Below are 25,128 nucleotides of genomic sequence, written 5' to 3'. Positions count from 1 at the left end.
CTTGGGAAGGCTGCACATGAGAGTCCTACAATGGCTACTGTTTGCACAATGGTCGTTTCAACAACTACCTCTAACACACGAGATTCTTATAACGAAGACATGCAAAACAGATCTAAACTGGTGGCTTCAAGCGCAACCTTTCCAAGGGGAGACCATTTGTGCTACCGCCTACAGTTACGGTGACCACGGACGCTTCCCTGATAGGGTGGGGGCATCTTTCAGGGACAGACAGTCCAAGGCGAATGGACCAATTTGGAGTACAATCTGCACATCAATGTTCTAGAGTTGAGGGCAGTGTTTCTAGTGTTGCAACACTTTGCTCCCCTTCTTCCTCTGGGAACTATTGCAGTTCAGACTGACAACATGTCTGTAGTCTGGTACATAAACAAGCAAGGGAACCAAGTCCTATCAGCTATGCAGAGAGGCCATGAGAATCTGGCAGTGGGCGGAGTCCACGGGTCGCTTTATAGCACGCACATCCCGGGTCATCCAACGTCATAGCCGACAGGCTGAGCAGAGCAATTCTGTTACAGTGGTCCCTAAAACAGTCAGTGGCGAAAAGGATTTTCCAACCTTCCTGCGATCTGTTTGCCTCCAATGAACGCCAAATGCAGGAGCTACTTTGCCCTATTACCCCTCCAGGAAGTCCCCAGGGGCGCACTGATTCACGATTGGCCCCGGGACTCCTGTACGCATTTCCTCCATTTCCTCTGATATCAAAGTTTCTCCAGAAAGCCAGAAACCTACACAGGACAATAATCCTCATTGCCCCATTCTGGCCTCGTCAAATTTGGTTTCCCTTCCTGAAGACACACTGCATTCGGGGACCCTGGATTCTGGACCCAGAGCCAGATCTATTGACTCACTCGTCAGGGGCTCCCCATCCCGCTCCTGTCCCTCCATCTAGCAGCTTGGCTGCTCCAATTCTAACTTAGCCAGGTCTGATCTTTTGTCGCCAGCAGTTCAGAATATATTGGTGGCTTCTCATAAAGCTTCCACTACTAAAACATATTCTAGTAAATGGAAGCGATTTGTATTCTGGGCGAATACACAGCAAGTGGATCCTTTATAGCTCCTTTGAATAAAATATTAGAGTTTTTAACGGACTTATTCCATCAGGGTGCTTCTCCCGCTACACTAAGAGTTCAATTGGCTGCCATTTCAAATTTCCATGTGGAAGAATGTGGGGCTCCTGTTATGGCTCACAGACTTTGTAAAGCCTTTTAAAAGGTTTTTCATATTAGACCACCAGTCAGATCTCACCTTGGAGTCTAAACTTGTTGTTATCCAAATTAATGTTGCCCCCTTTGAACCTGCCTCTTCTTGCCCATTAAAATTTTTGTCCTGGAAGACTCTCTTTTGGTAGCCATTACTTCTGCTAGGCAGTATCTGAACTTCAGGCTCTCTCCATCAAGCACCCTTATTTGATCTTTCACTCTGACAGAGTTTCTCTTGAACAAATTCATCCTTCCTCCTAAAGTGTGTTCTATTAACAATATTAATCAGTCCATTGAATTACCCACCTTCTTCAAAATCACTCCAACAAAATGGAGTATATGTTGCACAAATTAGATGTTCACAGACAACTAAGATTTTACTTGGATAGAACAAAAGATCACAGAAAAACTGATCAACTTTTTGTGGCCTTTGCTGATAGCAGGAAAGGACTAGCGGTTACCAAAAGAACTCTTTCTAAGTGGCTAACGGATTGTATAATCTATGTCTATGTTTCCTCAAATCTAACTCTCTTACAAACCCAAGGGACATTCCACAAGGTCGGTGTCTACATCTCTGGCTCATGCAGCCCGCCTACCACTAGATGCTATTTGTGCGGCGGCTACTTGGTCTAAGCCACATACATTCATTTCTCATTATAAGGTAGACAAGGCTTCTAGGGACAGGGCAACCTTTGGTTCCACTGTGCTCAAGAACGTCCTTCCGTGAGTTCCTCAGGAACAAGGAGCTAGGGACGCTACCCATGTGTAAGAACAAAGATTGAACACTATCACATATAGAATTTATGTCCTTACCATAACGTTCCATGTGGAGTGTTCATTCCGCCCTAAAGAAGAACGTTCTTTGATAACTGGCCGGGAGCATCCTGCTACTGCTGGCAGATGTTATGTACATAGTTGACATATATATATATATATATATATATATATATATATATATATGTCTATTTCTTCTTTATATAGTTATGTATAGACTCTTATTTCTGTGCATATGTGATGTAAGCATGAATGTGCTCTCTCTGGAGATTGGTTTGCTTGCAAACTAGATCTGAGGTAAAGGCAGAGGGGGATTGTGGGTATTAGATTGTCTCGAGCTTCTTTTCGATGCAGAGCTTGCAAGAGGCCGGCACGGAGCCGAGGATCGGCTCCGAACCCATGTGTAAGAACAAAGGCGAGATGAACACTCCACATGGAACGTTATGGTAAGGACATAACTTCTATTTGTGTGTGTGTGTGTGTGTGTGTGTGTGTGTGTGTGTGTGTGTGTGTGTGTGTGTGTGTGTGTGTGTGCGCGCGCGCACGAGTGTGTTGGTTGGGGGAGGTCAGTCATACCTCCACAGTCCCTTAGACTAATGAGCAAATCCTGCAACAATAGGTGGTGGGTGTACACTAGACACCAGGGATAACTAAACATCTTGCCTTACCAGCACTTAGGATTGGAAAACACTAGACACTGGGGATAGCTCTAAACATCATGACTTAATGGCACTTAAGTTCGAGGGGGAACAGTAAACACCAGGTATAACTTTAAACATTGTGCCTTAATGGCAGTAAGAGTCAAAGCGAACACTAGATACCAGGGATAATGCTAAACCATGTGCCTTAATGGCATTTAGGATTAGGGGAACACAGGAACAGAGATAGCTGTGCATCATGCTAAACATCATGCCTTATTGAAATTTTGGGGCAGAGGTAACTTTAAACATCATGCCCTAACAGTATATAGGATCAGGAGAACACTAGACACGTAACACATTTACAAATAAGTTTGGCAGTATGAAAGATGTAGGTTGGGAGGACCAATAGATATTAGGGAGAACTTTACATGTCATGCCTTAAAGACGCTTTGAAGAAGAAAAAAAGCTGTGTGGGTAGGGGTGAACTCTAGATACCAGAGTTAGTCTATACAGTGTGTTCTAAAACAAATTTAAGCCCTGTACTCTTCCACCTAACACATAAAAGCATTAGTCCTCTTCACCACAACTAGACACCAAGGGTACTTGAAATTATTAATTAAATATGTGAGAAAAAATATGTAAAGCAAAATGGGGATAAAAGGTTCAAACCCTACATCTTGGATCCAAAAAGCAGAAGTATTTACCCACTATATTGACTAATCAATTTAATATTGCCAAGGATATTTTACATAAAAAGAAGTATAAATCTCTAAAGTATTGCGCAGTTCAGTGATTTTAACATTTCGTGATATACAAAGGAAATATATTTATAAGAGGCAACAGCAGGGGTGTGTCTGGGTGGTTAGAGGCTTCATTACAAAGCTGGGAGAATTTTTAAGATATTACTTGGACTCCCTTAAAGTTTAATAGAGCAACAGCTCTAGCATTGTGATGCATGTTATGAGCACTAAGAAGAATAAGAAGATTGGAACTCTAACATCCGGCATTATTAACTGCAAGCATCCATGATTCATGAGGAAAAGGGCAAAAAAAAATCAAAAGTGGTATCTGGGATGCAAAAGATATCTTAAGGTCTGTGCATGTGTTTGTGTCTGCATTTGTGCATATATCTGGGAGAGTAAAGTGGGTGCATGTGCCAATGCACTGTGCTGGCTAGCAGTGTTTGCTGTCTCAAGAAAATGCTGATTTGCACTCATAGTAGTTAAAAACAATTCATAGACATGCAAATTTGCTAGTGAGGTCTTTATTGATTGCAGCTAATGTGTCGGAATTGCAAAATACTGGATCGTGCAAACAGCCCTTTTGTTTTGTTTTTTAACCTGTTGATGTAATAAATAAAGTAGCACTATCCCAGCTCTTCTGCTAGAGGAAATCTACACTCCCTGCAAAAAAAGTTCCTGCTCTTGGATCCAGGGATGAGTGGGCATGCTAACCTCTCCTTGGAACAAAGCTTGATCTGTCCTTAAGTAACTTTATTACAGTAAGGTTTTGGCACTTACAAAGCTTGTGGTAAATAAATCAAGGAGGTTTATCACTAGATAAACTGATCTGGAGCATTTCTCCCCGGGCCTCCGCTGAAAACAGGCTCTGTGAAACCTAGTCAGACTTTCCCAGTCAACAAATGTTAAATAAAAAAAATAAAAAAAATAACTGTTGCAGTAGTCTAAGCTGTACGGGACATACTTCCAACGACTGGATGACCAGCCAGCTTCTAAAGCTTTAGGGCACCTATCATGCACACTAACAATAGAAAGGCTTGAGAAGTACAGTATAAACTCAGTATTTAGGGTGGCAAAAATCTTAGAACTTTCTTGCCATTGAAGATTGCTCTCTTTGAGGGACTGACGGTTCTGAAATTCTGGTGGTCTAACCACTATACTTACCTGAAACAGCCTAGCTTAAGTTAATGTTACATTTATTTATTTAACATTTATTAACTAGGAAAGTCTGACTTGGAACGAAGCCAATTTTCAGCGGAGGCATGGAGAAAAATGCTCTAGATGCATGTCTTTATAATATCACAGTATTACATATCACAGTACCCATATCAGCAAACTGTATACAAAGGGCACTGATGTCACCCTCAGTCCCCTACTGAGATATTTCTAAATAGGTGGAATATCAAGGAGGCCAGTGGTCCCTCTTACAAATAGAATTGACAGATTTTGCCATTGTTGATTGAAGATATGTGTTCCAAAGCATGAAAACATAATTTTATGAGATATGCAGTTTAAATGATGATCATTTTAGGTGGGTAAGATAGCTACTATAAAATTATACTTACAATGGCCTACTGTATTTCTGGTTTTCTCCAAAACCATGTACTTGTTACTCACTGATATTTTAATAACCATAACTGCACAGTCCTACAAGCAGCCTTGTTCCTGGTGCTCTTGCATACTCCCCAGAATTATGCAGTCTTTTGGAAAGGTGTATTGAGGAGTCTGTTTCCTTCTGTTGAACAAAACAAAAGACTCAGGTTTTGGAAACACCAAAAAAAAAAATAAATCTAATTTTAATGTGCAGAGCTTTCAGGCATAACACTTCTTCAGTGCAAATCTAACATATAAAGCAAACAATTCATATTAAAAAGAATAAAAAAAAAATTGCCCCCCCCCACTCACAATCTAATAATAATTTGTCAATTCAGATTCACATCTTCTTACTTTAAAGCAAGCGTACGTTTTCATGCACAACATAAACACTTATATATATATATATATATATATATATATATATATATATATATATATATATATATATATATATATATATAACAATAACCCACGCCTGGGTGTGGGTAATGCTGGATTTACCCACGGCTGTCTTTGTTTGGCCACTTGGGCTTTGCCCTCATGACCAAACCACACCAACCGTGGGTAAATCCAGCATTACCTACACCCAAAAGTGGGTTATTGCTGTTATTCAATGACATTATTTAAGAAAAAAAATAATTACTTTTTTTAAATAATGGCATTGTATAATGCCTCCTTGCTGCCCTTCCGCAGCAGTCTGGTATTCTGCGGCAGTTCTGATGTACTGCGCATGTATATGCTTATGCAGTAAATTAAAGCTGTAGGCAAAAGCAACGGAGAAAGCAAGATCTCCATTGCTTTTTACAAACTGTCTCACTATGTTAAAGGAGTTTAACATAGTGAGACAGCTTTAAAAAAAGCAATGGAAAACCTCCGCTGCTTTTTTAAAGCTGTCTCGCTATGTTAAACCCATTTAACATAGCGAGACAGTTTTGAAAAATGCAACGGAGAAAGCAAGATCTCCATTGCTCTTTACAAACTGTCTCGCTGTGTTAACAGAGTTTAACATAGCGAGACAGCTTTAAAAAAAGCAACGGAGATAGGAAGATCTCTGTCACTTTTTTTTAAAGCTGTCTCGCTATGTTAAACTCCTTTAATATAGTAAGACAGTGTCTGAACAGCAACGGAGATCTTGCGTTCTCCATTGCTGTAAAAAAAAGTTATACTAATGGAAAAAGTCTGGGCGACTGGACCTTTTTCCATTACTATAACTCTAATTTACAATGTGCACGCTGACCAATCAGTGTGCATGTTTTGGAATATTAATGGGGGGTCAGTGTATAATAGCGTTCTATACATATATTCAGATAAAAATATTATATTTTCCAAGTTAAAATGACTATATAATATATCAAATCATTTATATTGCATTTGTTTTCTAGCTAAAATGGGTTTGATGCTGCTTGTTGTATTGACCCCTGGTTTTACATCAGTCTGTAACCTTACAATCCAGTTGTATTTTCTAATTTTCAATGTACTGTTTATTTTACCTCTTCTGCAGCTTATAACCAAAAGTATGGCATCTAGGTCCAAGGTGGTCATTATTCCATTGTATTCAGCTTTCATTAGACCTATCATTGAATGCAGTGCCCCTTTTGTTATGTACCTAACCAGGCACATCCAACAAATGGAACGTCTCCGCAGAGATTCCTCACTAAAAGAATACAGGACATAAGTAACATGTCCCATGTAAACTGCTTCAAAGCTATATCCCTGTATTCTGTCTCCTACAGACTTTTGACAGAAGATCTGTGCCCGCCTGTTATACAAGGCATTTTCAGACCCCACCATGATGGACCTCCTGCATATCAACAAATCAAATTGCACCATTGTTACCCATTCTAAAGACTTAAACCTTGCCTGTAATATAAATAGTACCTGGAGAGAACAAGTATGTATCCCAGAGACTACCCTTTCTCTGGAGCAGGCTTTCCCCATCCATGTGAAGCAGATATCTGATGTTGGCAATTTTCATTCTATCCTCATGAATGGGTTCAGATCCAATCCATTGGATCTGACTCAGCCACTGCTAGAGCTCTCAGCCACCTCATCTCTCGAGCTTCTCCCTTATCCATAATGCACCCTGCGAATTACCTCAGATCTCGTTTGCTGCTTCTAGCTAACGGACATGGTCTGCCAATCTCGCTCAAGTTTTTCAGATAAGTAACATTTTTCTTGATAATTTCTCCGACAGTTTTCTTATTTAGTTTACCTTTTAATGTTACTCTTTTTTCCTGGTGTAGAATTCTTCCCTGTCCTTTTTGTCCCTTGCCATTATGACTTAGTTGTATTCTTGAATACCACTGTTGATATTTTCTTGCCTTTCCTCTCTTCTTCTGCCTTAGAGTGTCGTAGTTCTTCTGCTGTCTTTCCACTCATTTTCTCCTTTCTCTTACGACCAGGTCATAATTCTTCATACTGTTGCTGGTTTCCCTGTACCTCCTTCTTATTCCTATTTAAAAAAAAGAAAGAAGTTATTTATTTTTTGAAATGTCTCATCTTAAGATTTTTCCTTCTAATTAGTGTGGCTTTACATATTACATGATAAGTGACAAACCTGCGGGTTTCAAGAAATGTTCCAAATGTGGACATACGTTGCCTCTCTGGGATGCACACTCACTGTGTGTGTACTGCCTAGTTCCATTACACTTACAGGAAGATTGTTCAGTTTTCCACAGATTTAATTGGTGAGCCTTAACTGAATGCAAAAACACATTAGTATTAAAAGGTCTTCCTTCCTCCTAAAGAGTAACCATATCTCAGTCTCCAAAGTTGAAGCCTTCCAACTCATCAAAATCTTTCTTGGACTCTTCCTGGAAAAAGAGTGCTAAACATCTGGTCTCAACCTCGGATCAGAAAAAGATGAAAATTCAGGATCTGCCTGCTCCCTCGGATCCTATGACATCAAAGGTGACTACTGTGGTTGCCACACAATCGAAGTCAGATGAGACAAAATCTTCGGATCAGAGACAGCCTTCAGAGACTGTATACTGTCCTCAAATGAGATATTCTCCATCAGTTGACCCAGTTCCAGACAAGCTTTCATCTCCTTTTCTGCAGAGACTAGCATCCCCCTCCATAATTACTCTACTCGATGTTCATCATGTTTCACTGTTGCAGTCCTAACCAATGGGTTATCCGGCTCTTGGTAGCTCTCCATTGGCCAGAATACCAAAGGTAAATAAATATGATGTCAGTTGTAAAGGACGTCAGGACGTCCATTATAAAAGTAGGCAGCCAATGTCACTTCCTCTGTCTTCCTTGCTGCGGAGCCTGAAGCAGAAGCATTTTTGCACGAGTGCCGGTCAGCAGTTTAACTTTTTGGTTTCCAACTACAAAGTTGAAGTCAACTACAGCTAAGTACCCCATATGGTATCCTCTTTTCTTGCCTCAACGAATGTCAGAATAAGTCAATAGTTATCTTACCTGTGGAAAGCAGATTCCCCATAGAGATTTTCATTCCTATTGTATTATTTGTTTAGGCCTTGACCACAACGTTCCTAATTGTGACCTAAGTGCTTCCTTTAATCCGCATACTATTCGTCATCGGGCTAAGCATTTTGGAGTGTGGCCTGTTTGTCGGTATGGCGTCTGCTGGTCTTCAAGCTCCGAATATCCCTTAGAAGCGTAAGGACAAGGACCACGACAGGCTTCAGAAGGTCAAGTCTTCAGATGATGCTAAGTTGGTTGTCTGTTCTGCAGTAGCCAGTGAGGCGCCTTTGCAGCCCCTGCAGTCCATGGATTTTCAACCGCAGGCCTCGGTTGAGACCATTTTAGAGTCCCTCAGGCCACCGGCTTCCATTTTGTCTTCGGACCTTCTGCCTGTTGCCTCTTCATCTGGATCTGGAGCCGCTAAGCTGACTCCGGTGTCCGAGGCCTCTGTTCTTCATTCGGACAGCAAGCTTATACCGACAACCTCTGCCACTAAGGCGGTTGCCAGGCCTCCTGAGTCCTTCAGACTTGCAGGTAAATCTTCCAGTCATAAGTCTGTGAAGAAGCAGGCTCCAGTTTCCACTCGTTCCCCTCATTCTCAAATGGTTAAAATGGCTGATGACCTTTTGACTCTTATGAGGGGTTCACAGCCTCCTCCTTCAAAAAGGGGTAGGGATGTCTCTCCTGAGGCTTTGTCTTATTCAGGTTCTGATACTTCTAGCATTTCTGCTGATGAAGAGGGAGTTTCTCATGTTTGTTCTCCTTTTGAGGATTCAGATGCAGAGGAATCAATTCCTTCTGCTTCTCCTCCAGAGGATTTCTCTTTTGGTGATATTTTGAATACGGTCAGGGAGCATTTTAAATGGGAAAGTCAGGATTATTCCCAATCTAAGAAAAGGATCAGGGAGTTTTTGGATTTATCTCAGCATAAACGTCTGGCTATTCCTCCAGTGTTGGAAATAGTTGATGATGTTTTTCTGGAAAATTCCTTGATTCCAGATTCAGTTACTCTTGCTCCCAGGAAACCTGACAGGTACTATAGAGTCCCTGATTCTCATTTGTTTCTTTATAGGAATCTGCTAGCTGACCCAGAGGTTATTTCTCAAGGGCCTAAAGGAGTTAAGGCCACTGTTACCAAGAATCCTGTTCATTCCGACAGGGAATCTAGGAACCTAGATAGGTGGGGTAAAAAAGTTTATACCTCTGCCACTCTTGCTATTAGGTCTACTAATTGCCTTTTTCGTATGCTTAAGTATCAGCAGCACACCTTGGAGGCTATTAAGTCAAAGATTGCAAGTGTGCCTCTTTTGGCAGAGAGTAAGGATATGCAGGATTTGCTGAATTCTGCTAGTCTTGTCAATAAACATTCTTTACATTGTGGTTTTGACATTCTAGAAGCCTCCTGCAGGGGCTACAGCTACTGGATCTATTCTCAGAAGGCATGCTTGGCTCAGGGAACAGCCCCTTCCAGAGCCTGTCAAGTCTTCGCTTTTAGATGTACCTTTACATAAGGACAGTCTTTTTGGCAGCAAAGCAGAGGAAGTGCTCAAAAAGATGGAGGATAAGGCCAAGTCTATGCAAACAGTTAAATACTTTCTGCAAGTTCAACCTCCTCGTTTCAGCAGGAATTACCCTTCTAAGAGTTGGATGTTTCCTGATACCAGCAAGACAGAACCGCTCTAGGACTAGAGGTTACAAATCTTATAGGGGGCAGGTGGCTACTCCTCAAAGGTCTAAGCGCTGGCATGCTTCCATTTCCAAGGCAGGCAGTTCTAAGCCTACATCTCAATCCAAACATCCTCAATGACTCTGTCCAACTTCTGCCTGTTCCTGCTTGCCTGGAGAATCCTTTAGTGGGAAGGTTGGCCTTTTTTGCAGATGTCTGAGCCACCATCACGGACGACAAATGGGTACTCAGAACTGTATCCCTAGGCCACAAGTTTTCTTTCTACACCTTTCCAGTACCCAAAGGATTCCCGGACACTCCTCCAAACCAAAGGGCAGAAGTAGAAAAGCAAATTTTGTCTCTGTTACATCTGGGAGCAATAGAATCAGTTCCTGCTCAGCAGGTAAGCCAGGGCTTCTATTCCAGACTTTTCGTAGTGCCAAAAAAAGAAGGCACCCGGCATCCTATCCTAGATCTATCCATTCTGAACTCTTTCTTGGTAATTCCAAAGTTGCAAAGTGCTCACTCTGCATCAGTTGCTACCTATGTTAGACAAAGATTCCTGGCTAGTAAATTTGGATCTCAAAGAAGCTTATCTGCACATCCCTATCAGGGAAAGTTGCAGGCAATACCTTCCGTTTCAGAGTGGGCAAGCAACATTATCAATTCTCTGCCCTGCCCTTTGGCTTATCTACTGCTCCCAGAGTTTTCACGAAGTGCCTAGCTCCAGTCATTGCTTTTTTGCAGACAGAAGAAAATTCAGATTTATCCATACTTGGACAACTGTCTAATTCAAGCAAATTCTCAAGAACAGCTGTTAAAGGATCTGGAATTTGTAACGACTCTTCTATGGTTACACTCTCACCGTGGAAAAATCAAAAATGGTGCCATCTAAGGAGATAACATTCCTGGGAGCGAGTCTGAACACAACCGCCCAGATGATGTATCTCACTCAGGAGAAGCAGGGAACTCTTTCAGTTTACTTCAAGGATTTGGCAAGCCTGTCCCAGCTCTCTGCAAGGAAATACCTGCAAGCTCTGGGATATATGGCCTTCTTGCATTCTCATGATTCCATATGCAAGACTGCATATGAGGAAATTGCAATGGTGCCTCAAGAACTTTTGATGTCAACACACACAGGACCTGGATATGATAATTCCTCTGCTTCCATGTCTGCAGACAGAGTTTCTATGGTGGGCGACAGCCTGTCTACAAAACAAGGGCATGCCTTTTCACCCACTTCCTGCCGTTCAAATTCTTACTACAGACACATCGGACTATGCCTGGGGAGCTCACGTGGATGGCAGATGCATACAGGGACATTGGAATGTCCAGCAGATGCACCTGCACATAAACCTAAAGGAGTTGATGGCAGTTCAGCAAGCCTTACTAGCTTTCAAGCATCTTTTTTCTCCAGGATCTCTGCTTGTCAGGACATGGTACATCAACAAACAGGGAGAGACTCATTCTTATCCCTTGTGCAGACAGAGCATGATTCTCTGGTCCATAGCAGCATCCTTGGGCCTGCATCTCCCAGCTCAGTTTCTTCCAGGGAGGCTCAATGTTTTGGCAGACCAGTTGAGCAGACAGACCCTGTATCCTCACGAGTGGCAACTGAACAGAGCAGTCTTTTACAGCATCATTCATTGTTGGGGCACTCCTCAGGTGGATCTTTCTCCTCCCCAGACAACCACCTTCTACCACTTTTTTTTGCACCAGACAGCATCACAGCAAGGCCTGGAGAGTGGATGCTCTGTCCTTCCCTTGGACGCTTCTTTCAGTTTATGCCTTCCCTCCTCTTCCTCTTCTTCCCAGAGTATTATTGAAGATAAGGGACGTAAGACCAAGGACTATTCTTATAGCTCCAGACTGGCCCAAACAGCATGGGTATCCACTGCTTTGCAGTCTCTCCCAATTTCCTCCTTGACGTCTTCCTCTGAAACAAGATCTTTTGGTTCAGGAAGGGGGAAGCATTCTACATCCTCATCTTCATTCTCTCCATTTGGCAGCATGGCTCATTGTATGAATCATTCCATTTCTTCTTCCCTTTCCCAGCAGGTGGTCAATGTACTTCAGGAGGCAGGAAGTCCTACGCTGGCAAATGGGAAAGATTCTCTCACTGGATGCAGGCTAGAGGGGAATCTTCTTCTCAGCCTACTCTTCGTCTGGATCCTGGAATACTTGGCTGATTTGCTTCAGGGTGGTCTTTCATTTTCCTCTCTCAAGATCCATGCTTCAGCCGTTTCTGCTCATTGTTCTTTGGAGCAACCCATTTTCTCTCATCCCCTGATGAAAATGTTTCTGAGAGCTGCTTGCAACTTAAAACCTCCCAGAAGGGCACCTACTCCAGCCTGGGATCTTAATTTTGTTCTAGAGAAACTCACTCTTCCTCCTTTTGAGCCAGCTGTCACTGCAGATTTAAAGCTTCACTCTTGGAAGACTGTCTTCCTTTTGGCTATAACTTCAGCAAGGAAGGTTTCGGAGCTGCAAGCTTTGATGACTGTGGAGCTTTTTCTTATTTTCCATGCAAATCATGTCTCTCTGAGAACAAATCCCTCTTTTATGCCTAAGGTGGTTTCTAGCCTGACTCTTAATCAGTCCATACACCTTCCTACTTTCTTTCCTAATCCTTGAAATAGAGGTGAAAGGATACTACATTCTCTTGATGTGTACAGACAGCTCAGGTTTTACCTGGACAGGACTAAAGACCAGCACAGTTATTGCTCAGTTTTCCCCCTGGAGCTCAGGGCAAAGCTATCTCTAAGCAAACCATTTCTAAGTGGATTGCACATTGTATTACTTTCTGTTATTCCTTTCATGGCAAGGTTCCTCCTCAAGGGGTTAGGACCCACTCCACAAGAGCAGCTTCCACTTCTGCAGCCTTTTTAAGGGGTGTCCCTACTAAAGACATTTTAGAGGCTGCCACATGGTCTTCTGTTCACACTTTCACAAAGCATTATAATTTGCCTTTGTTTTCTAGAGCCAGGGCAGGGTTTGCCACTGCTGTTCTGCAGGGCATTCTCTCCAATCCTTGATTCTATTGGTGCCTCCTCCCTTTTCTCTGGGCTTTGGTAATCAACCCATTGGTTAAGACTGCAACAGTGAAACATGATGAACATAGTACAGTTGTGTACACTTACCATAAATGTAGATGTTCAAGTGTATTCACTGTTGCATTCCTGGTTTCCCTCCCTCCTTCCCCCTTTTTGGTCCTTTCATGTTCTCCTTTCCTAAGGTACAGTTGAATCTGGTTTTATTTGCCAAAGTTTCTTTTGGCTTAAGCCTTGTTTTCTGGGGACTCCTGACTGTTATGGCAAGAAAGACTGAGGAAGCGATGTCGGCTGCCTCCTTATGTATCAGACGTCCTTTACAACCGACAACAGCCGATGTCATATTTACTTACCTTTGGTATTCTGGCTGGTTGATGGCTACCATGAGCCGGATAACCCATTGGTTAGGACTGCAACAGTGAATGCACTCGAACATCTACAGTTATGGTAAGTGTACACAACTGTACTTTTTCAGAAGTCTCACAGAAGACGATGTGGAGAGAGTTGTGAGGAAGATCCTGTCAGCGCAGCGACACATTGGTTTTCCCTCAGTGCCTACCCCTCTGGGTCAGGTTCTTCGACCTTTCATCGCACCACCCCTGCATGTTCCTTCTCTGACACCATCTGTTGTCTTAGAGCTTCAGGATTCCAGTCGTCCGGATCCATCAGTCTTGGATCAGAAGACTTTCATATCTTCAGATCTGACATTGTCTCAGAGAATTGTCATTGTCAAAGAGAAGACACGTTTTCCAGAAGAAAAAATGTGCCATCAATAACAGCCTTGTTGTAACTGAGGATGTTCTTCATCTCACATTGCTGCAGTCCTGACACTTGGGTAGTCCGCTGTCCCAGTCGGCCCGAATACCAAAGTATAAGGCTGACGTCGGTCAAGGCGCATTAATCTGACGTCAGGACGTCAGGGTACAAATGCGCATGACCGACGTCATTTCCTCAGTCTTTTTTGCCGCATGGTCCGATGCAGAAGCAGTTTTGCAAGTGCAGGTTGGCGTTCTGAGATTTTCCGAAGTCGGAGTTTCAGACCAATCCAAGTTGGGGGAATATTTTGTTTTTTTCTTGCCTCAGTATTTTACCGGATGTCAGAAAAAGTGAATAACTGTATTTCTTGTGGGAAACAGATACCTCATAGGGATTACCATACCTTGTGTATACCTTGCTTAGGGCCTGAGCACGACGTTGTTGGCTGTCGCTCTTGTGCTAGATTTAACAAACGCACTATAAAGAGAAGATTAGATTGTGCCAGGTTAGTTTTTGGGAAGCGGTGTAATTATAAAATGCCGCCGGATGCTCCGACGCCAAAAAAGCGCAAGGACAAAACAACAAAGCCTAGGCTGGTAGAACCCCCGTGCGGTCGGACGCCGGTTCTTTAGAGGGCTCGGTGGAGCCAGAGGTTCAGCCAGAAATTTCTTTGGAATCCCAGGGAGAGACTTTATTACTGCAAGATGTTACCTCTCAGGAGGTAGGCCAGGCGGAAGGGGCTTCTCAGGTAGCTGTTCTTCCCTCCCTTCCTAAGGTGGTTAGGCCCTCCCCTGCTATTTCCAAGGCTTCTCCCAGGGGCAGGCCAGGTTTTGTTTCAGGTGTTACCCCTAGTTCTTCAGGGTCTGTACCTAAGAAGCATATGCTTAAGATGGCAGAAGATTTGATTACAATGATTAGAGGTTCTATGACCTCCTGATAAGAGGCCTAGGGTGGAACCTGAGCTTGGGAGTTTTGAGCAGTGTTCGGATGCTTCTGAGTCTTCGGCTGAAGACTTGCAGGAGTATTCCCCTTACTCTGATTCTGATGTAGATGATTCTACTCCTTCTGCTTCTCCTCCTGAGGATTTTTCATTTTCAGAGACTCTTCATTCCATGAGGGAGCATTTTAAATGGGAAGGTCAGGATTTCTCTGATTCCAGGAAAAGGCTTAGGGAATTTTTGTTTCTACCCCAGCATAGGCCTTTAGCTTTACCTCCTGTTCTGAATGTGGTGGAGGATGTTTTTGCAGAGGCTTCTCTGAACCCTGATTCTTTGCCTCCTGCTCCAGTTAAACCGGATAGATATTATAGGGTGCCTGAAGCTCATAAGTATCTTTTTAAGAGTCCTAGGGCAGACCCAGAAACTGTTTCTCAGGGGCCTAAAGGTGTTAAGGCTTCTGTTGTTAAAAATCCTGTTCCTCCTGATAAAGAGGCAAGGGCTTTGGATAGATGGGGAAAAAAAGTGTATACTTCTTCCACTTTGGCCATGAGAGCTTTGAATTGCCAGTTTCACATGTTGAAATACCAAAATTATCTCCTTTCACAATTAAAGTCTAAGGTAGATGCTTTGGCGGAAGGTATTGAGTGTAAAGAGTTGCAGGATTTAGTTCATGTTTCTGAACAGGTGGGTAAGCATTCTTTGCAATGTGGTTTTGATGCTGTGCAGGCCTCTTCGAGGGTGGCTGCCACTGGTTCGGTTCTTCGCAGGCACGCCTGGCTTAGGGATCAGAATTTAGCTGAGCATGTGAAGACAAGGATTTTAGATGCTCCTTTACAATCTGATGTGTTGTTTGGTTCGCCTGTGGAAGCAGTTCTAAAGAAAATGGAAGACAAGGCTAAGTCTATGCAGACTGTTAAAGATTTTTTGCAGGTTCAGCCTCGGCCGTTTAGTAGAAATTGGCCTACCAAGGGGTGGATATATCCTGCTTATGATTCCCAGTCTAGGGGTAGGTCTAGACGTGGTAGGGGCAGAGCTCAAAGTTCTTTTAGGCCTAGAACAGGGAGTTCTCCTGCTCAGTCTTCTGGTGAGGGCAGGGGTCAGTCCTTTCGTAAACAGACCCAATGACCTGCCTTTTCAGCTGCCAGAATCTTCTCGCCTGGCAGCACCTTTGGGAGGAAGGTTGGCACTTTTCAAAGAAAACTGGAGTTTAATTACCCAAGACAGATGGGTATTGGATATCATTCACCACGGTTACAGGTTTTATTTCCATACCTTGCCTCCTTTCAAAGGCATGCCAGACATTCCTCCTCAACAAAGGAAAGAGGCTCACAGGCAAATTTCTCTGTTGCTCCAAATAGGGGCCATTCAGCCGGTTCCTGTGCCAGAAAGGGGCCTAGGATTTTATTCGCTACTGTTCCTAGTACCAAAAAGGGGAACACGTGGAGACCAATTTTGGATCTGTCTGTCCTCAACACTTATCTGGACATTCCCAAGTTCAAAATGTTGACGTTACAACAGCTTTTACCTCTGCTGGGCAAAGATCACTGGATGGTAACTTTGGATCTCAAGGAAGCTTACCTTCATGTTCCTATCAGACTAATTTGCAGGAAGTATCTGCGTTGAGCTGGGAATTCTCATTATCAGTTCTCTGCATTGCCCTTTGGCTTATCTACTGCCAGAGTATTCACAAAGGTTCTGGCTCCAGTGATAGCTTTCTTCAGGCTAAAAGGAATACAAATCTATCCTTATTTGGACGATTGCCTGCTTCTGGCTCAAGGAACGGACGTGCTTCTTCAGCATTTGGAATATGTGATAGCAGTGCTAAGATGCCTAGGGTATTCTGTGAACGAAATAAAGTCCAGTCTAGTACCCTCTCAAGACATGTGCTTTCTGGGTGTGAGACTGAATACAGCAACCCAGATGGCCTTTTAACCCCGGACAAACAAAAGAATCTTTCTCTTTACTTCCATCAACTATCTCATCAGTCCGGGCTGACTGCAAGGGCAGTCCTTCAAGCCTTAGGGTTCATGGCATCTTGTATTCTGGTACTTCCCAATGCCAAACTGCATATGAGGAAGCTACAATGGTATCTCAAAAATGTATGGACACAGCACTGCCAGGATTTGGACACTGTCATTCAAATAATACCTTGCATTCAGAAGGAATTTTTGTGGTGGGCTCAGGAATGTCACCTAAACAAGGGACTCTCTGTGACCCGCCAGAGGCGAGTCAGATTCTAACGACAGATGCCTCAGACACAGCTTGGGGAGCTCATCTGAATGGAAAGTGGATACAAGACAAGTGGCCTGCCAGACTGCAGCATTTACATATCAACATGAAGGAGATGTTAGCAGTCCAGTTTGCATTACTGGCTTTCAAGGATTTACTTCTTCCAGGGCAGGTGTTGATTCTAACAGACAACACAACTGTCATGTGGTACATCAACAAACAAGGGGAACACATTCTTATCCTCTATGCAGGCAAGCAATGATTTTGTGGGAGACTGCTTAAGCTTGCAACTGAATCTTCAAAGGTTTCTGCCAGGAGCGCAGAACTCCTTAGCAGATGTGTTAAGCAGGCAAATCATGGATCCCCACGAGTGGAAACTGGATCTTCATGTATTTCAGACATTGACAGTGTCCTGGGAACTCCAGACATAGATCTGTTCGCTTCTCCGCTAAACCACCAGCTGCCAAAGTTTTGCACAAAAGGTTTCATCACACAGCCTGGAAAGTGGATGCTCTTTCTTTCAGTTGGAAAAATCTTCATGTGTATGCCTTTCCACCTCTGCCTCTCCTCCCAAAGGTACTCCTAAAGGTCAGACAAGACAAGCCAAGGATGATTTTAATAGCTCCAGATTGGCCTCGGCAGCACTGGTACCCATTACTGAGGAGTCTGGTAAGGAAGCCTCCATGGCCCTTACCTTTGATTCCACACCTATTGTCTCAGAAGGACGGGCATCTACTCAATGTCAAGCTTCACTCTCTTCATCTAACAGCCTGGCATATTCTGTTTTGAACCATAGCAGGTCTCAGCTTCCTCAACAAGTTTTGAATGTGATTATGGAAGCCAGAAGACCTAGTACAAGGAAAGTATACGCAGGAAAATGGAAGAGATTTTTATTTTGGTGTGCAGCAAAGGATTTGGATGTTTCTGAGCCAAATTTGAGTGTGGCTCTTCAATATCTTACTGAGTTATTGGACAAAGGTTTGTCTTTCTCTTCCATTAAGATTCATGCTGCAGCAATTTCAGCTCACTATGATTGTGACCCACCATTGTTTTCTCATCCTTTGTTCAAGCAATTTCTTAGAGGGCAAAGAATATAAGACCCCACGACAGCTCCTACTCCTGCTTGGGACCTCAATTTTGTGTTGGAGAAACTCACTCTACAACCTTTTGAGCCTGCAGCTACTGCTGAATTGAAATATTTGTCATGGAAGACTGCTTTTTGTTAGCCATTACTTCTGCAAGAAGGGTGTCTGAATTGCAGGCCCTTATGGCGGTTGAGCCTTTCCTGGTTTTTCATAAGGATAGGGTATCTTTACGCACTAATCCTTCCTTTATGCCTAAAGTGGTTTCTAGTGTGGCTTTAAACCAAACTATTCATTTGCCTACCTTTTATGCAAATCCCCAAAATAAGGGGGAAAAGATTTTGCACACTTTAGATGTACACAGGCAATTACGTTATTATTTAAGCAGGACTAAGGATTTTAGGCAGTCTCAGCAGTTGTTTGTTTCTTTTGCTTTGTGTTCTCAGGGTAAGCCTGTGTCAAAACAAACTATTTCTAAGTGGATTGGGTTTTGCATTACTTTCTGTTACTCCCATCATGGCAAGGAGATTCCAGCTGGGATTAGGCCTCATTCCACTAGGGCTACTGCCACTTCAACAGCATTTCTAAGGGGTGGCAACTAAGGATATTTTGGAGGCAGCTACTTGGAGTTCAGTGCATACCTTCTCTAAGCATTACCACCTTCCTCTCTACTCTAAATCTAGGGCTGGTTTTGCCACTGCTATTTTACAGGGCATGTTGTCAGCTCCTGCTTCTTTGTGATTTGCCATCCTCCCTTACCTCTGCTTTGGGATTCTACCCAAGTGTCAGGACTGCAGCAATGTGAGATGAAGAACATAGTACAGTTTTGTACCTACCATAAATGTAGATGTTCGAAGAGCCACATTGCTGCAGTCCAACCTCCCTCCTTCCCCTCTGTGTTTAGGGGTGGTTGTGTGGGTAGGATTGTACCTTTCTGACTTTGTATATATTGTACATATATTTGGTACAGGGGTGTTTGGTGTGTTGTTGTTTTTTGGTTTGGCCTTATCTGTTTAGGGTCTTCTGACATCTGGGGCAAGAAAAGACTGAGGAAATGACGTCGGTCATGCGCATTTGTACCCTGACGTCCTGACGTCAGATTAATGCGCCTTGACCGACGTCAGCCTTATACTTTGGTATTCGGGCCGACTGGGACAGCGGACTACCCAAGTGTCAGGACTGCAGCAATGTGGATCTTCGAACATCTACATTTATGGTAGGTACAAAACTGTACTTTTCCTGGTCTAAGCAATGCCTACTGGAGGTGATCCCCACAGGCATTGTCTGTTGTGGAAAGTTTTTTTTTTTTTTGTCAGTATGCCTCTGTATTGTTATGATGGATCACAAGGTCTACACAAGATTGTATTAAGATGTAATTTATATGCAAAGCCAGCTAGAGGTGAACACAGTACCTTTATAGGCATGCATGTATTCAGTAGTCATTTTTTCCATCAGTGTCAAAAGTCAGTACAGTCAGTCAATGGTTCAAACAAAACTACAACACTTTAGAAGCTACTAATAAAGAAAGTGACTTAAGGAGAATGCATACATTCTCTTACTTAACTGTCTACTGTGCAGTGAAACACCTGTCTTGGAGTGCAAAGTGATGTATTCCAACTTTAGTGAATCATAATATGCACAATAATTCATTGCTTAATGTAATACATTATTGCCAGCAAACACCTTTTTGTGATCGTTATGCAGTAAAGTAAATTTTGCAAGCAGTGATGAATAGCTGCATAAGAGTCATGAATATTACCGGTCATTCGTTTTGTAGGCTGTTACTAAGCTGGGGAGTTGCATGCTGCAAAATCCATGAAAAAAATGGCAACGAGCATAATTATATTTTAGGTGAAATTGTAATTTCCCTGCTAAGTAAACTGTGTACTGTATCTGCCATAAATATGCTGTATTAAAACAGAAGAAACAATTTCAGCTATAAAACAGTATTTTTTTAAGAAAGCGAAAACAAATAATTTACAGCAGCTGAGCTTCATATGTCAAAATCCCTTTTTGGACATGTGAAAATTTGACAGACCTAAGGTCGGCACTTCTTTATTGTTTTGGCTCTGGAGTTTAAACCAGGAATTACGTTTGATAGAAATAAACCCAAAGTCTGATTTCTGCTACAATAGTCTCTTTCCTTTTTGTTTCAGGTCAGGATGCAGATATAGTATTTTCATACTGTGAACAGATTTTCCCAGGTGAAAAATGTTGAGAAAGTTACAGAAAGTCCAAAAAAATCTACAGTTTATCTGAACTTTACTAACCCAATTTTTTTACATTGCTTCATAGTATGGAAGGCTCAGTTGTACGTCTGCCAGAGATTGTAGCCTTGAAAAAGAAGTACAAAGCTTATCTGTACTTGGATGAGGCCCACAGCATCGGTGCCATTGGACCAGGTGGTCGAGGAGTAGTAGAATACTTTGACTTAAATCCTGCAGATGTGGATGTGCTGATGGGTACCTTTACAAAGACATTTGGTGCAGCAGGAGGTTATATTGCCGGCAAAAAGGTAAAAGATGAAGGTTGCTGAACACTTTTCCATAAAAAAAATAAAAAAAAAAAATTGCTGTCTACAGATACAAGTTTGAATTTTAGCAAGCTTAATGGGTTAATTTAAGAGCACGTCTTTTATTTCACAAAACACATCTGAGGTTGCCTTGCAATATGTTTTGTATAGTTTTGTATAACTGCCAGTTCCAGATAATTACTTTTTATAAAGTTGGTTATATTTTACAGTAACATGTTAACATCTGGCTGTTTCTGCATAGTCAAATGATGAGGTAAGGTGTAAGGTATGCAGTGACTACATATCTAAACTTTGATGTATTTGAGTATGCAGAAAATCACTTTTGTCACACTCCAGGCACAAACAAAATTACCATCAAAACCTTTTACTCCATGGTTAAGGTAAAACAGATGAATTATGCTTTTTTTTTACCTCTTTTTGGTATATTTTTATTTTACTACCTTATTCTTAGTGCCTGAATTTTTACATCTAATGGTATGCAGTCTTCTGAGCAGAAAATGAAAATGCTGTCAGTATGTTGTTGGATATTAAAAAAATGGGAACCAAAACTTAAAATTAACTTAATAACTATCATATGATAAGAATGCTACATCTTTATAACAAGTGATTTTCTGATATGTTTGCATTACCTCGTACACAGCTGACCAACTCATTGTGTTCTGACAATGAAATAAGCAGGAGGGCCTTCAAACAAAATGTTTCCAAAGTGGTTGGGGCTGTAACCTTTATATCTGACATCAGAGAATTGTGTCTTAAAATCTGTCCCTTCAAAATTGCAATCTCCACCTCATCACGCAAACAGGGTGAGGAGGGTCAAAATCTTTTTGACATGGTAATTTGAGTTTTATTTGAAAGTGTTTCACCAGCTATGCATTGACTTTACAGTTAGAACCATAGTTATCTGTCATTTCACTTTTTGGGGCAAACAATTCTTCCTGATTAGTCTTTTTATGAACCCGTACAAATGAATGACTGAATTTGCAGCATTTCTGCGGTGGACCATTGTTGTACCCATTATCCTCTTTGCTTATATAACACTGAAGTATCAGTTGATTAAATGAATTCTATGTATTATGAATGGCTATTTAATATTCCTGTATGGTTTGTTTGTTTGTGTCTTTCGGCTTTTCCCAGTTAGGGGTCACCACAGCAGAACTCTGGTCCGCTAATGATTGGTAGTGGATTTTTACGTACCGGGTTACCAGCCCTGACGCACAACCCTTCAACGAAGGCATGCCCCATTCACGTATGCCTCCACACAGAAGACGCTCTAGCTGAGAATCAAACGGGACAACGTCTTGCTATGAGGCGACAATGGTACCGTAGCACCACTGCAGAGTTAATATTCCTGTATGGTAAACTGCAATAATCTGACTTAAAACATCAGCTTTAAATAGATGTTAAACAGAACTAGAATAGTGATATAGTGGTAGTATTGCCATTGTCTAATTGTGTGTGTAAGAGTGTGTGTGTATATAAACACATATTTGAGGAAGAGAATTTCATTAGATTTTCAGTGAGAATGCAAAAGTGAACAGTAGTTGTACAGAATTGTGTGTGTGTGGGGGGTGGAATCTTTTTATGTGAAAGAGTATATGAAGCTGAAAGAAAACTGAAAGAAAGTTTCATGATTTTCTTTTCAACATGAAGATTCTGATTCTGAGGAATATGTTGCTTTATATTTCCCTCAATAAGACCTTTCTTTTTTTAAACTTTACTTAAGATAAAAGAGATTTTTCACTGGGATGAGAATAATTTGTTACAGTCAGATATTCATGTGTCTGCAACTGTTCCTGTTTTATCTGCTTTGGAGAATATTTTTTTCTGACAGCATGTGTAGTTTACCTAACAGTCAACTTCCTGCACCTAGGAAGTCTGACAGGTTACATCAGACCACAGCCATACCTGGCTCATCTAATACTCAGTTCCACTGAGGAGGTTTAAAAAAAAGCTGTGCTTTCTCTGATCTGAAGCTCCTCATTTCTCTCCTGTGGAGGAGGTCATACATGCATCCCCTTCCCCATTCTTGAAGTGAAGAGACAAAAAAAAAACTTAGTTCAACTCAAGACCATACATAAAAGTGCTAACTCTAGTATCAAATTTCATTCCAGAAATGCCTGTATGGAAATGAATGGTGGTACTGCAGTTTCCCCCCTAAAACCTTGTACCAGAGAAGACTGCCCCTTTGTCCCACCTTAGCTACGCTTATATCTAAGGTTTTCAGTTACTTGTTTTCTAACCCTAAAGACGCCCCTGCAGTGTTTTCTCTATCCAGTACTGCTTGTGCTGGACAAATTGGTAATGTTAATCCCATATTCTCTGACAAGGATGGGTAAGCTTTTGACAAATTTGGGAAGAACGTTTTTTCTTCCACTTTAACATTCAGAAATTTGAACTGACAGGCTCACATGTTAAAGTTTTTACATTACTTCTGTCATTTGAGAACACAAAAACATTAACTATCACCTTCCCTCGTCTGAAGATAAAAAAAATCTTTAAATTTCTGCGTGAAGAAAATGAAACACTGCCATCTGTGTTAGCATGTCTGGCAGGAGATTTGTGTATATTCTCAGATGAACTTGTATTATATGCCAGCATATCTAATTGTAAAACTGTAAATAAGGTTTTAAAATGTTGAATATCTCCCTGCTTATACAAAATGTTTAAAGAATCTGTCAGTGAGCAACAGTGGTCCCTCTCCACAAAGGTGGTGCCTCAACGGACCCTGGAAACTATCGCCCCATAAGCCTGACTAGCTTGATCTGCAAAGCTATGGAAAGGATCATCATGGACCTCATAAATAAAGATATTGGGGACTTACAGACACTGGATCCTACCCAGTTCGGCTTTGTTAAGGGCAGATCCTGCCTCTTAAACCTGGTCGACTTCTTTGAAACTATCACCAAGGCCATTGACGAAGGGAAGGTGGTCCACACAGCCTACATGGACCTCGCGATAGCCTTCGATACAATACCCCACTCGGGCATTATAGATAAGCTCACCAACTTAAATATAAACCCCTATGTCACTAGATGGGTTGCAAACTGGCTCAAGGACAGAACCCACATGGTTAGAATTGCTGGAGCCATGTCAGACTCCAAACCAGTTACAAGTGACGTCCCACAAGGCTCAGTCCTGCGACCTCTCTTGTTCGGTATATATTTCTCGGAGTTACAGGTCAACACAGAAGGACTGTGGCTGACCAAGTTTGCAGATGACTGCAAACTGGGCGCCATAATCAACTCTCCAGCCGACACAAACATCCTCCAAAAGGGCCTTATAGAAACAGACAACTGGTGCCAGAGCCATGGCCTCAAGCTAAACGCCAAAAAGTGTATAGTCATCCCCTTTGGCAAAAACAGTGCCACAAATTACCACATAGGTGGTAATCCATTAAGTACAGAAGAAGTAATTAGGGACTTGGGGACCCAAGTTGATAGCAATCTCTCATTTGACAACCACGTGGCCAAAGTGGTTAGAAAAACATTTTATATAGCCCACCTAATCATGAAGGGATTCACATCTAGATCAGGGGAGGTCATCGTGCCTCTTTACTCATCCCTCATCAGGCCCATAATCGAGTACAGTGCCCCTTTTGGGTTGTACCTTACCAAACACCTGCAGCAATTGGAAAGACCCCAAAAGTACCTCACCAAGAGGATCAAAGGGCTCAAACAGATGCCATATGCTGCCCGGTTAAAGAAACTCCAGGTCTACTCAGTGGCATACCGCCTGTGCAGAGGCGATCTGTGCCTGATGTATAAAGCCATTTCCAACCCAGAATTAAGGGACATGCCGCACCTCAAAAAATACAAATCCCATCGAGCTACGTGCTCGAGAGACTTGAACCTCAGCTCTGAAATAAATAGGACATGCTGGAGGGCCAGATTCATAACCCAGTGGCTCCCTTCACTCTGGAATAAAATCCCAGTCCAGGTTAGGCAGAGTCCCTCATTGACTCTCTTCAAGAGGAATCTTGATGAGTGGATGCGAGATCGTAGGTTTACCTCGGGTATCACTTCTGTGTCACTGTTAGACAGAGGCACAGTATACTAACCTCGAAAAAGGGCATAGCAAAATTAATTTAAAATGGGTGGCGAAAGCCAAACATACTCTGGCTAAGCTTATAAATGCCCTAGGGCAGATAGCCTAGTATGAACCTATGAACCTATGATACATTTCTAATTGCACTTGTTTATGAGAAAGATTCTAAAATACAAACTGTCTGTAGAGAATCAGCGGAACAGTAAGTGATGTTTCTGGTTGCTAGGTAATTATTTGAACAGCTGATTGACAGGAAAAATAACTGCTGATTGTTATTTTTTAAAATAAAACAGTTGAGACTGTTAACCTGGACTATATAAAAGAGACTGCTGAAGTCAGTTGCTGAACAGTTTGTGAAGAGCAGCAGTTAGTTGAGAGTTATAATCAGTTACAGTGCTGTGCAGAATATACCTCAAGTTCTGTCCTACAG

General features: G+C 42.1%; 1 protein-coding gene across 1 annotated transcript in view; it reads left to right on the top strand.

Moving 5' to 3' along the window:
- Positions 1 to 25,128, top strand: part of SPTLC3 (serine palmitoyltransferase long chain base subunit 3) — a 1,995,977-nt gene that overhangs the window by 1,245,414 nt on the left and 725,435 nt on the right. Inside the window, exon 8 of the mRNA XM_044056235.1 lies at positions 20,417 to 20,636. Within this exon, the coding sequence (XP_043912170.1) occupies positions 20,417 to 20,636 (220 nt within the window). The remainder of the gene's footprint in view (positions 1 to 20,416; positions 20,637 to 25,128) is intronic.

This window comes from Protopterus annectens, chromosome 1.part2 (assembly GCF_019279795.1).
Source record: "Protopterus annectens isolate FY-2018-M chromosome 1.part2, PAN1.0, whole genome shotgun sequence".
NCBI lineage: Eukaryota > Metazoa > Chordata > Ceratodontiformes > Protopteridae > Protopterus > Protopterus annectens.
This window is presented reverse-complemented; position numbering and strand designations above follow the sequence as displayed.